Source organism: Hemiscyllium ocellatum, chromosome 10, assembly GCF_020745735.1.
Source record: "Hemiscyllium ocellatum isolate sHemOce1 chromosome 10, sHemOce1.pat.X.cur, whole genome shotgun sequence".
Classification (NCBI taxonomy): Eukaryota; Metazoa; Chordata; class Chondrichthyes; order Orectolobiformes; family Hemiscylliidae; genus Hemiscyllium; species Hemiscyllium ocellatum.
In genome coordinates, this window is record NC_083410.1 from 53486814 (window position 1) to 53501031 (window position 14218).

General features: G+C 37.1%; 1 protein-coding gene across 2 annotated transcripts in view; it reads right to left on the reverse strand.

Moving 5' to 3' along the window:
• The window catches only part of LOC132819764 (neurexin-1-like), a 957576-nt gene that overhangs the window by 103601 nt on the left and 839757 nt on the right, over nt 1–14218 (reverse strand). For both annotated transcript variants that reach the window (XM_060831497.1, XM_060831498.1), the window contains exon 8: nt 1318–1521. In XM_060831497.1, the coding sequence (XP_060687480.1) occupies nt 1318–1521 (204 nt within the window). The remainder of the gene's footprint in view (nt 1–1317; nt 1522–14218) is intronic.

The window sequence follows — 14218 nt, forward strand, 5'->3', positions numbered from 1 at the left end:
GAATGAGCAGTGTTAGCAACATTATAGTTACGTTACCATCATGGGAAGCTAGTATCACTCCTGACCTCAAATAGTTTGCATACACTAATATGAATGAAATGGAGAGGCAGATTTCATCAACACTGCATATTCTTCTCTATCAACCTAACAAAATATTTTAAGCATAAATATTTTCAACTGCAGTGTGCAGAAATGCAAACTCATGCAATACTGGAAATGTATGTTTATTTCAATTTGTTTTTTTAAAGTATGAATTATGCATGTATTTCCATTTCCATGTTTGAATGAAACTAAAGCAAGCATTTTCACTGTAAAAGAGGCTGCACATTCTTGTTCGCATGGCTGTTTGCTTAGGGCCGCAGACCTTGGCCTTTGAAGGGTTGTGTACCATCTTTTGATCCAAAACAAGTGTGTAACTATCACCACAATACAATAAAAATGGACTTTTAAAAATATGAATATGATTAGAATGAAGAGTAGTGGATACAACATTTGTTAAAAACAAGGAGATGAAAGCAGAAGCCCATAAAGTTATTCAAGGGATAGTAAATTACTAACTTGTTGCAAAATATCTACTTTTCAAAATAATTTTCCAAGTTCAAAGTTTCTTAACCTTGTATAACTACACACGTAATGTACACTTAGAAAAACCTGGAGCTGGATGGATTGCTTTGCATTTGCAATAAAATATCATACCGAAGTTGGGAAAGACTCAGTATGGTATTGCTCATGGAGACTGGAGCAAAGTTATAATTTTTGACTACTTCTATGCCTGTCCTCTTTAAACCACTCCACAACTATTGCCTGTGATGAAATGACTATAAAAGTGCATAAAGGCAACTACAGAATAAACATAGTTTCCTGTGAATATCCGGCACCAGATCAATGGCAATCTTCTCTCTTTTTTTTATTTGGAGATTATTTTGCATCCATCACAGCATGCAATGTATGACAGAAATGTTTGAGATGCTATGTCTTCTATAATGCTTGATAAATGGGCTTCTTGCTTCAGATACAAAGAAAATATAAAAATGAAATATGAATTCATTAAATGCATTTGAGAAAGAAAGTTGTACTTTTAGTATAAGAAACATCTCAAAAATGTATTATTCATAATGAAACAGAAATGATAATTTTGTTTATATGAAAAAGCCAAGTCTCAAAAGATGGGGTTATAACTTATGGCAACAAGTTTTCTTGCATCTTTCATTCTTAAGTGTTTTTATATTTTCAAGCAGATTCATGAAAACAACCTAATGAACCATTTAAAACAACTATTAAAAAAATGTGACGATGCAAAGTCAAAATGGACGTTACCTAGGTTGACAGTTAGTTTGACACGACCACCATCAAGTTCCAGTCTCAGAGTATCTGCTGAATCTCGGGAAGTGGTTGCCATCAAGATTCCGTACGCTCGTTGGGACATAAACCGCAATGATACATCCTCTGCTTCCGTGTGCATTACAACAGGTAGCTGGATTTTCATAAACTTGCTTCCATCATAGCTCAGTATTGTTGCTTCTGTTAAACATTGGAGGAAATAAAACATCTTGAATATATTTCAGAACATAATTCTAAATTTCAATTTCAACTCTTTCTAAATGCTGTGCCATTGAAGATTCAGCATTTTTGTTTTCTGGCAGTCTGTTTTAGCTTTTGGGTTACAAAGATCATTACCTTCTCAGACAATTTAGCTTTGTTGCACATATGCAATGTAAAATGCTGATTTTTGGATTGAAAATGCTTAATTGTACAAATATTAATATCATGACAAGACTCTTGAAAGAATCACCAAAGTTCCATCAATCAAGGTTAATCTTTAAGATATGTATATAGATAAAATGCAAAAATATGACATTTTAAAACAGTTAAACAAATTAAAAGTAAACTTTCAACTGTATTGATAATTTTGTATTTGACTTACTGAATCACTTTGAAAAACTATGCATACATTTTCTTGTTCAAATGAAATAATTAAATGCACAGTTTAATGTAAACATGGCTCAAACTTTGTTTTACATAAATAACTTATTGCTTTCTCAGAAAATGTTGCTCCTCACATTTGAAAAGATGTTGAACAAAAGTAAATAAGCAGGATTCTTAAAGTAGGCAAAAGTAAGGACTGCAGATGCTGGAAATTCGATTCGACTGTTGCTGGAAAAGCACAGCAGCTCAGGCAGCATCTCAGGATCAGGAAAATCAATGTTTTGGGCAAAAGCCCTTCATCAGGAATTCCTGCTCCTCAGATGCTGCCTGATCTACTGTGCTTTTCCAGCACCATTCTGATCAGGATTCTTAAAGTACCAAGATGAGTTATTGTAAAATAAAATAGAACAGCAACAAGGTTTGAACAGATGAAATGAAATTCGCTCAGACTTCTTTTTCTACTTGGCACTAAAGATATTTTAAACCTGTGTTAGGAAAATGAAATCTTAACTTTGGATTCAAACCAAATAACAATTCCTTAACATCTACGCAGTTTGCATGATACAAGTCAGAAAAAAATAGGAGATAAAATAATAATCTCCTTTTGCTGTTTACGTGGGTCATCTGGTGTTCAGGTTAAAGCTGACAGCACATGTTCCTTAGGATACTTGGCAACATTTACCCACAGCTGACCTGCAACACTCATCATAAGAAACACAAGATCTTAGAGCAAACACAAAGGATGGTTAGTGTTTTATTATTCAGTTATAATCTTTAACCTTTAACAATGTTTAGCTTTACTTGATGCTGACTTTTTTTTTGTTTGCATTCCTCCACTTCTATTTCATTTACAGATTTTCTGAACAGAATGAATGTCCCTCACTGTTTAAATGTCTATCATTTTAAATGCTGTTACATGATTGTTAAAATACCACAGAATGCATTTGTGTGGGTGTTAGGGGAAAGTGGAGGGTAAAGGGAAAAAAGTAACTGTCAGTGAGAAATACTTATTTTGTGGAACAATCCATCAAAATGACAGCCTAGGATTCGTGATGACTAGTAATAGTTATTGGATACTTTTTTTCCTGTGCAGCTAACTGAGAATGATATAAAGGTGATCCACTGATGCCAGGCAAAGACAGTTATGAGGCATGTCAGCTCATTGTCATTGATTGTCACACAATTGTTGATCCAAAGCCATCTTTTTGTCTACTGAAGTTCCTACTGAATTATTCTATGCGGAAAACAAATGTCAATGGGGATTATGTTCAAAAGAAAAGTCAATTCCTGATCAGTCCGGGAAACAAAAGCCGCACGTTGATCAATGACAGCTCGTGCACATCCTCCACATTTATTCTTAAACTTTCTCCACATTAAATGTCAGTTGGACGCATCTCCTTTGTTTTCACTTCAATTAATGCTGGTTTTGAACAGCATGTAGGAGCCTTTCAACTAAAAAACATGCTTTAATGACAGAAGTGGGTTGAAAACAAAACAAAATTCTGGAACAAATGGGCATAAATACTCAGTTTTATTTCTTCCTCTACAGCAGTGACTTCCTTAAATCAATTTCAAATAATATCAAAAGTTACCTTGAAGGGCAAGTCATTCTTAAAAGGGGGAAGGTGTAATGACAAGTTTGTAGAAATAAAACCAACAGGGAAGAAGCTTAATTAGGAAAATAATAGGCCAATTTAGGTTGTATTGTGGAAGGTGTTCATGTCAAATAAAAAAATCTGCTTCCTGACCCCAAACTCACTTCCAGTCTGCAACCATCCATTTCTGACGTTAACTGGCTTCTGACCTTTACCCACTATAGATGGTGCAGCCAATTAGATCCAAGAAGATGGCCTGCAGTTTTAAATATAATATGAATTCTGTGAAACTCATGGAGGCTGTCAATTAAGCTTAGCCTCTGATTGGGAAATCAATCACTTAAATTACAAACACCCTGTGGCTTTTAATCCTGACTGACATGTTCATCTCACCTTTCAGAGTGACCCATTCCTGCATGTCAGGTTGGTGGGATCGTATCCTACACTTCTCTTTAATCTATGTTACAAAAGCAAAATATTGCAGGAGGGGAGAACAAAGAGAGATAGGAAAATCGAGAGAGGAGCCCTCCGGTTAGCATTGGGTCGAGGAAGGAAAACACCTCTTTACCTTATTGTATCAAATTAGATTAGTTAATAATGCTAACAGCTAGATTGCATGACAACATCATTCTCCAAACCTGCTCACAACACTCTACATGATACCAACAATGGTGTGTGGTCTGCTAGCCATCAGCAAGGGATGATCAGTCAACATTGCCAAAGGCAAGCAAACTGAAAATGTCTTCAGCATAGCACTATGGCTAACACCCATGGCAGTACTTGAAGAAATCACCTCACCAAATTCTGCAACACAGAGCCATGTTGGAAATGTCATACCTCCATCTAAAGACCTGCAACTTGTGGAAGGCCTCAGCCAGTCTGCATACTTGACACTGAGAAAATGAGGACTGGAGATCTGAGCGTGGTGCTGGAAAAGCACAGCAGGTCAGGTAGCATCCGAGGAGGGGGAGAAGCAACGTTTGGGCATCAGCCCTTTAAGAATGAGATAATGAAGGGTTTATGTCTGAAATGTTAATTCTCCTGCTCCTCAGATGCTGCCTGAGCTGCTGTGCTTTTCTAGCACCGCACTTTCGTCTGCATGCTTGACAGACTGGTATCAGTGAATTGATTGATTAGGTCTTGAATGGTCGTTGGAGTTTCTTAGATATTTAATAATCCGGTCAGTGTGCTACATTGTCAAGATCCTGAGACAACAGGGTTGACAGGGAAACTGCCAAAATGAAGGGACTCGTTAAAGCTACTGATTAATACTTTGGGAATCACAGGACAACTCTGAACAACAGAAACAAAACCAGCAAGGACACTCAGTGTATTGCAGCCAATTTTGACTTCCTTTCTAATGATTTCAGTCAGGCACCAGCTGAGTGCTAAGATCTGGTCTCACTCCTGTAGAAAGGATGTTGTGAAACTTGAATGGGTTCAGAAAAGATTTACAAAAATATTGCCAGGTTTGGAGGGGTTAAGCTACAGGGAGAAGCTGGATAGGCTAGGGCTGTTTTCTGTGGAATGTCGGATGCTGAGGGTGACATTATAAAATCAGGATAAATAGACTAGGTCTTTTCCCTGGGGTGGGAAGAGTCTAGAACTAAAGGGCATAGGTTTGGAATGAGAGGGGAAAGATTTAAAAGGGACCTAAGGGGTAGCATTTTCACGCAAATCATGGAGTGTGTATGGAATTAGCTGCCAGAGGAAGTGATGGAGGCTAGTATAATTACAGCATTTAAAAGGCACCCAGATGGGCATACAAATAGATGGGTTTAGAGGGATATGGACCAAATGCTGGCAAATGGGACTACATTAATTTAGGATATTTGGCTGGCATGGATGAGTTGGACTGAAGGGTTTGTTTCCATGCTGTATATCTCTATGACTCTATGAACTGTGCATTTGTATGAGTATCAATATATAATTTAAAAAATGAAACATTTAAACTAACTAAATTCTACACGCTCTATAGATCAGAAACAACCACTGCAAAGCAGTATCTAGATAAATTTAAATAAGAGGATTCCCAATGAAACTACAAGAATGCAGAGAAATACTTATATTCACATCTCTCGAGCTGCACTGAGGATATACAAAAAAAGGCATGAAGGGTACTGTTTATTTTGTCTGGTTGTAATTTATATTTTCTCTGCACAGGCAATCCCTAGATTGCGAACTGGTTCTGTTCTTGAAATTGTTCGCGAGTCAATTTGTAGCATGTTAGAGCACAAGCAGGATGATATAAAATAGCCGCTCATAGGTCAGGGAAGGATTTGTACATTGGATCTTTAAAATTATACCCCTTTATGCAATCATGTTCCTCAGTATGAGTATTCATAGGTCGGATGTTTGTAAATTGGGGGACAGGTACTAAATTAAATTATAACATTTTATAGAATTAATAAGCCAACTAAAAGCAAAATGTGGCCTCGTGGCTATGGAATACCATTCAAACTTGAAATCATGACTATAATATTAGCATATTTCTTCAGTAATCTATATCTGATCTTTTAACAAACAGACTCCTGAGCTGGACTTTTTCTATGACTGGAGGGCATATCTATAGTTGCAAAATTGGTCGTGAAAATGGAATTGGGAAATCCAAACGTTGAAGATAGCTCACCCCTTTCTGAGGGTGATAGGGAGGTGGGGTGTAGAGAGAGTAAATAGTGGATGTAGAGAGAGGTGGATTCTAATTGTTCATGAAGGTTAATGGATCAGGCTAATCTGATTTTCTCCAGTGGAATGTCCAAAACACAAATTGCTCAATTTAAACCTGGTCAAACAACTTTTCAAAACAATGAACACTGGATCTAAAAGCAAACATTTTGGATATCAAAAGAAAAAGTTTCAACTGCTTGACTGAAGTTCCCAGACTATGATACGTACTGAGAGAGGTCACATGATATAGTTTCTGGGTGCAAAATATGTGCGTTTTGAAGACAGTCAGTCAGAGAAAGCTTGGTAAGGAGGGTGAGCCTTTGCCCACTCTTTTGTTCTCGGAAACGCCTCTCATCAAAGATTTTGGGCTGAAAACCCACCAGAAGACCTCACTGCTGTAAGTGGTGGGTTCTTTAAGGAGAAGTGTGAATCTCTATCATTGTCTTCAGAAAAAGCCCAGCATACCCAATCCAAGAAAGATCGCATTAAAAATAATTTTATTGAAAGTGACTTTGGCTGCAGACCAACATTTGAACAATCTATGAATAATTCTTTATTTTAAATGAACTGTTGTTTTGGCTAAAGTTCTTCTGAAATAATAATATGAAGGGTTTGTGTGTATGTCTGTGAATGTTTTTTTGAAAAAGTCAGTTGAGCATCTTTGTGCATTTTAAATCTTAATACCTTAAGTCTGTTCATATTTATAATAATCACTTGAGTTATTTTTAAGCAATGCAATCGTGTTAACATCAGGAATCTGTCTGGCTTTTTCTGATACTAAGCTGCATACACGTCAAAACATATGATTGGTACTATCATTTCCCTTTCAAATTAAATCTTTGTTGTGAACAGTAGAGGAGCAAGACAAGGAAAGAAATCGGCATACCCCTCCTAACATAGCTGAACACCGGCATCTCCAAATCATAACCTAGCTGTGACACTGTAAAGAAAGGAACATTCAATTTGCTAAGAGACAGGAAATCTTGAAATCCGTGAGGTAATAATCACTTGCAAATGAATGTGTAATCTCTAGGAAATGCAACATGTATGTTCATGGGTTACTATGTGGGAGAATACAATGGATGCTATTATAAGGAATAGGAGAAAGTGAGGACTGCACATGCTGGAGATCAAAGGTGAAAAATGCGGCACTGAAAAAGCACAGCAGGTCAGGCAGCACCTAAGGGGCTGATGAAGTGCTTATGCCTGAAATGTCAACTCTCCTGCTCCTTGGATGCTGCTGACCTGATGTGCTTTTCTTGAGTCAGACTTTTCGGCTTATTATAATGAATACTGTCAATTGTTACATTTAAGTCTGAGGCTGAGATCTGAGTTGTAGTTGAAAAGATCTTACATAACTGCATGAGTAAAATCTTGCATCTTTCTCCAACATACAATGGAAACATCTGAACTGTGGCATCACTCGTCTGCTTAAGATGTGTTTGGGATGATTTTGTTGGATATTTTGAAAAGTAGTTTTGCTGCTAATTTATACCTGTTCTTTTTTTGACAATCTAAATGTCATGGTGTATAAGAAATTAATGCTTTCCTTGTGTGTTATTGTGACTTTAGGTTTACTGGTAGATTGATAATTCATGAGTGCATTGACAAATTATTCTAATTCTCCTTCTGTGTGAGTTCAAATGCCACATAAGACAACACAAATGTACAATCTATTTTTACTAGATGACTGCATCACTAATAATTGAGTGAATTAGAATGAAAATTGAGTCCCTGAAAACCAAGAAATAACAAATCAAATAGATAGCCCTCAAGAAAACTTCAAAAAAGGTCAAAAATATAAGTGATCCAGTTTATTAAGATATTGTGTATTACAAATGCTTTCTCACCATATTGAATTAACATAATAAATCAATACATTATACTGCAAATAAATAAAAAAAAGTAGCATCTGTGTTCTGAAAATCAATATGGAGACATAACGGGTATCATATTTATTTTTTTGCAGCAAGTATTTCATCATGTTGGCTTTATTTTAACAGCCAGGCAGAAAAATGCAAAATAAGTTTCATTAATATTCAAGATTTTAACTTGCTTTGCAAAAAAAAACTGTTTGAATTAAAAGTATGCATAAATGGAACTGTTTAATACATGATGGTGTGCTACTTTGGGGATAATAAATGTTCATTAATGTTTTACATCTGCTGCCCTTGCAGATCCACATATGTTTTTCTTTTTAAATCAGAATTTCTTCATAGAATCATAAAATCCCTACTGTGTGGATCCAGGTAATTCAGCCTGTCTAGTTCACACTGCTCCTCTGAAGAATATTCCATTCAGATCCTTTCTATCCCTGTAACTCTGCATTTCCCATGGCTAACCTACCTAGCCTACACATCCTTGGGCACGATGCCCAATTTAAAATGGCCAATCCTCCTAATCTGCAGATATTTGGACGTCTTAATTGCAGCTGTTATATTGCCTCGAAATCAACTTGCCAAGTTGTCATACTTAAGTTTCAAAAATCCTGGCCAGGGTACAAATATCTTGTTTGTTTTGAGTTGATTTGTTTCATTCTTTGATGCCATTGCAACTGGAAGTTGTATCTCAAACACAACTTTTTTGTCAGTGTGACATCACCCTCCCTATGAACATGTCCATACAGCACGATTCAGTTCTGCTGTTCACTGGGAGCTGAGTTCATATTGTCTGAATGTATTTCAATCAGAACTGCACAGTACAGACTGAAAGAATCTTTAAACCATCATCAATCCAACAGTTCATCAATCAAAATCTTGACCTCTTCATGACTAGAACTTTTGAGGTTTGATTGCATCTATCGATTCTTTTCCCCCAATAACAGCAAATGAAAGAAGCCTCATCTTTCCGACATGAAGACCCAAATCAAAATAAAGGGCCAAATCCTACCCAATTTTTCAGCCTGGGGAAGTGGAGATGGGATCAAAGTGGATCTGCTGACCCCAGAAGCAGAATGATCAGACTGGGGTGAGAGTGCTGAGAAGAGTGTGCTAGCAAGGTCAGCTTAGTTACCTGTTTTTTTTGGTTTTCCCAGATGTTTTAAAATATGTAAGTGCTCAGCCCTCACTACTTAGTTGCCGATGACAACCTCACATCCCTCATACCCTCAGTCTGCCCTAATAACTACTCACCCAAACCATTGCAAGTATGTTTTCAGGAGCCATGTTCAGAATACATAAACTCTTCTGACTCACACACGTTTGAAATAAGAAAAAAACTTTCACTCCTGAAGTCTGTGCAAAGATTTTTTTATTCCCTCAAGTGGCTAGATTGTTGAAAATCCAAACAAATTTCTTTTCAATAGTCACCTCAATGACATCTAATCCTTCAACAGCTCTTAAAATGATCAATCAAAACTGGAACTCAGATCCATTGCCGAGGTATTTTCTTCTAGACCATTAAAACTCAGCCAAATATCCATAATAAGCTTAGCCATAACAAACGCCCTTGGGAAATGTCAATAATAATTTCTATTAAAACTTTAAACACTGATAATAATGTTCTTGTGAGATACCCCAGATAACTCTCAAGCAAAGCAGTTTAGCAGCATGTGTGTTTTTGTTTATATTCTAGCTTCCAGTTCAGATTAAGTTTTTGGCTTTTAAATGCAGGAAGTTTAGGTCATGATACTTAAACAGATCTGATGGGGCCTTCAGGAGTATTCACATCTCTGTAAAATTGTAACTCTCACACTATGGGGAAAAACCATTGGATCAGCAAAAGGGAATCTGTTTAAACTTAGTACTAGTTTCCAGTTACCCTGCTAAGCTTGGGTTTCCTGCCTGTGTGATTCATGCTTGCTGCCTTTCCACTACGAATGTAAATGATAGAAATAAGCTACAAATGGGGCTGAATATCTGCATCTGCCTAACAGTTTTAAAGACTTAAAGATCAAGATAGGGTGGTTAAAAGATGTTTCACATGCTTGCCTCCATTGCTCAGTCCTTTTGAGTATAGGAGTTTGGAAGTCATGCTAAGGCTGTAGAGAACATTGGTGAAGCCTCTTTTTGAGTTCTGTGTCCAGTTCTGGTCAACTAGTTATAGAAAGGATATTATTAAGCTGGTGAGGGTTCAGAAGATATGCAGCAGGATGTGGCTGGGTATTGAGTTAGAAAGAAAGGCTTGAACGTTTTTCAGTGGAGTGTAGGAGGTTGAGAGGTAACCTTATGGAAGTTTATAAAATCATGAGTGGCATAGATAAGGTAAATGGCAAGGTTCTTTTCCCGAGCATGGGGGAGTTCAAAGCTAGATGTCATATTTTTAAGGTGAGAGGAGAAAGTTTTAAAAAAGGCATGAGGGACAACATTTTTACACAGAGAGTATTTTGTGCATGGAATGAAATTCCTGAGGAAGTGGTGGATGTGGGTACAATTACGTTTAAAAAACATCTGGATAAGGACATGAATAGGAAAGCGTTGGAGGGATATGGGCTAGGAGCAGGAAGGTGAGACTAATTTTGTTTGGGGGCATAAACTGGCTGGACTGAAGGGTCTGTTCCCATGTTGTATGACTTTACAACTCTATTTATGGAGTCATCTTGACTCTACAAAAATCCAGCCCTTCATTTTTTAGGTGAAGAACGGAACATAGTTGACAACGTTGCAGCCTCTTACACAATTTTCAACCAAAGGACAGACATGAAATTTTGCAATTATTCTAACAACTGTTTTTGTACTGTTTAACTAAAGCCATAAAGGCCCTTAAAAAAACATTGAAACTACAGCCCATTATAATTCAACACTGTAAATTAAGTACAGCATTTCAATTGATGAGAACAACAGCAATCATTGCAGGATCCAATTGCACTGTCAGTCTCCATTTTGCATTCCATATACTTTTCCTGAAATGTTTAATACTGTTAATGACAATCTTCATCAGACTAATTATATGAATCTGATCTCTGAGTTATGCTATTTTTGTCTTTTCAAATTAAATAACAATGGGATATCTGTGAGACACTTCGTGACTTAAGATTGTTTTGACTGCATTTTTGCTGGGCTCGGCTATCTGCAATACCTAAAATTTACCACAAGGTGGTACAGCATGCACGTTCAACCAAAAGATTTTATAATGCTTTAGACAGCTTCCTTTTAATGAGCGGCAAATTTGCTCTCTCCTTAATAGAACAATTGAGATGCAAAAAATAACTGCCAAGATATATGTATGTATGTGGCATTTTCTTAACAGTGTCACCATTTACTATGTCTCCAAATAAATGTAAAAAAAAGCCCCAAACATTCATTCTTTGGAAATGGGAAACAGAAAATTGGACAGATGGACATAAATACAGTGCTTGTCTTGTGACAGAATTGTAGACATCTAAAGCCGATTTAAAACAACAATCCAATCATGGAAGTTTAATTGGGAATGGGAATAAATGAGAGTTGAGAAGCTAGAATACATTGCAACTCACATCTGAACACAAAAACTACAGCACAAGATTGTAATTATTTTTAAATTCAGCCTGTTTCAGCATTATCAGAGACAATTAGTGTTGAGACCAACTGTGCAAGGTCTCTGAGCCCTTGATCTTACAAAAGAATTAATGGTTGTAAAATCATTACTGATGGTTATATGATCTGTAGTTGACTGGATGGAATTTATCTGCCCATTGTACTTTGTGCATAAGTAACAAAATGACAAAAATTGCATGTACAATGGGGTATTCTTAAAACCTATAATTCTGATATATTGCTACAAAGATCAATAATTAATGATCTAAAAAATAAGTGCTTAGGGTTTATAAATCAATGGAAAGACAAGCACCAATTATCATACTGCAAGAACGCATTTCTGTCCAGGAAATTAGTCTAGAAAATACATTGCTTCACATTGCAAAAAAACCTGCACTTATCCTGTACTTCTGGAAGCAGATTTAAACAGGTTGGTAATTTTCTCTTCAGGAGTTGCAATTAGCCCGAAAGAAGATCCAGTCAAACAGATAACTATTCTGTGGCTCGCTGCTTTGTTCATAGTGTTACAGTAATATAATATGACCAGATTCTTATAGCAACAGAGGGAGGTCTAGACACGTTAGCATCCATTTTGTGTTCATTATGTCTATTATAGCATGGTGTAATATAACATGATTTGGAGGCCCTGATGTTGGACTGAGGTGGACTAGGAAAAGTTGGATAGGTCAACCAAATGATACTCAAAACTCAGATATGAGATAGGCTTGGGTTGACATGAGACAAAGATGTTAGAAGTCTGAATCAAATTACAACTTGTGCAACTTCCCCACTTTCGGTTTTAATGGGGAGATGAGGTAGAGTCTGGGATGTGTCATTCAGCCAACTCTTACAAGCTGGTTGCTATTTAACCTTTATAATGAATAACATCTCTCATTTCTGTAAAACATTTGAAACATGCACGTAAGCTGAAGCAAGGAGTGTTTCAGCAATTGACAGTTTCCATCCCAATTTGAAACTATATCATCATTCCTTCATTGTAACTGGGTCAAAAACCTGGAAATTAGAGTTTGTCCCTGATGATTTCTTAGTGCTATAGCCCTGGATATCAAATAAAAATTAAACGTCCCTCTTTATTTTACTTTGAGCCCAGTTTGAACTGCATCTTCTGGAAACAATTGCATTATGTGGAATTGCATGCAAGGTACAGCACAGCTGCAGGTTGTTCAGCCCAACCAGTCTGTAACAGGGCTTATGCTAGCATTGTGGCCCTCCTTCCATTTTTCACCTCCAGTGTTTCCAGCATAACCCTCTGCTCGATTTATAACAAGAATGCTTTAATGTGAAAAATATCCCAAGGTCCTTTACAGAAATGTACTCCGACATAAATTGGTACTGTCAAAGATAAAGACAGCTTACCAAATGTTTGTAACAATCCCAAGTTTTATAGAGCAGTGAGAAGTGAAGGTAAAAGATGGAGGGAGACAATTTTGTGAGAAAGGTGGCTTATATCATTATAGTCAATTGTGAAGTGGAGGAGAGGATGCACAAAAGATTAGAGCTGAAGGAGCATAGAGTTCTCTGAATGTTGAAAGACTGGAAAACATTACAGCATGAGGGAATGATGGGGCTATCTCATGATGTGAACATTATGATGATAATTTCAAAATGGAAGCATTAGTGGAGCAGAGATCAAAGCAGATGTACAACAGATGGGTCACAGGAGATCAGAATTTAATTTTGTATTATGATATGGGTAGCATATATTTGGATCACCTCTGGTTTATGGTGGGTGGAAAGATCAGAGGCTCACAAGAAGAGCACTGGAATCATAACCCCGGAGGCAAAACCTGTTACTTGCAACTGAATGTACTGGAGTTCCATTTTAAAGAATACAATACAATTTGGACCTGTATGTGTCATATAGATGGTTTTCCAGTTTTTTTCCTCGAGGAGTGTGTTGGGCCAGGAGCGGGCAAGTGGGACTAGTTCAGTTTGGGATTATATTCGCATGGACTGGTTGGAGCAATGGGTCTGTTTCTATGCTGTATGACGCTATGACTATATAGGATGCAAAGTTTAAAACTGTCAGTTCCCGCCAAATACAATAATGGCTAGGAAGCTAAGGAATGGAGTTTATGACAAGTGTCCAAAAACAATTGGTCAGATTTTTATTCCTCCTTCTGTGTCAAATTAGAGGCAGGATGACCAAACTAATGGCTATTATGTAGTCCTCTATATCTTATGGTAGTTATTTTGCAGGATTCAGGAAAGGGTGAGGCAGGGACATCATCTACCCCTATATAAATTCCCACTTTCTGGTTTTTCAGGTTTTTTACTGGGATGAAAGGAATGGGAAAGGTTTGAAAGGCCAGAGAGATGGGTCAGAAGGCTAGACACCTCTTCAAAAGCACGTTCAAGCCTTCAGGCTGGTTACAAGTTAACATGGAGGGAGGTCCAGATATCAGACAATAGAGGAAGGGGCAATTCCATGCAACAACCAAACTTTGGAGCTGACATCCATTTTGAGGAGGTCTGTCTCAGACAGTTATGGAGACCCTGCCTTTTTAAGTCTCAGGAAATGAGTCTTAAGCCTATTGTTGCTAGTTAAAGGAATCA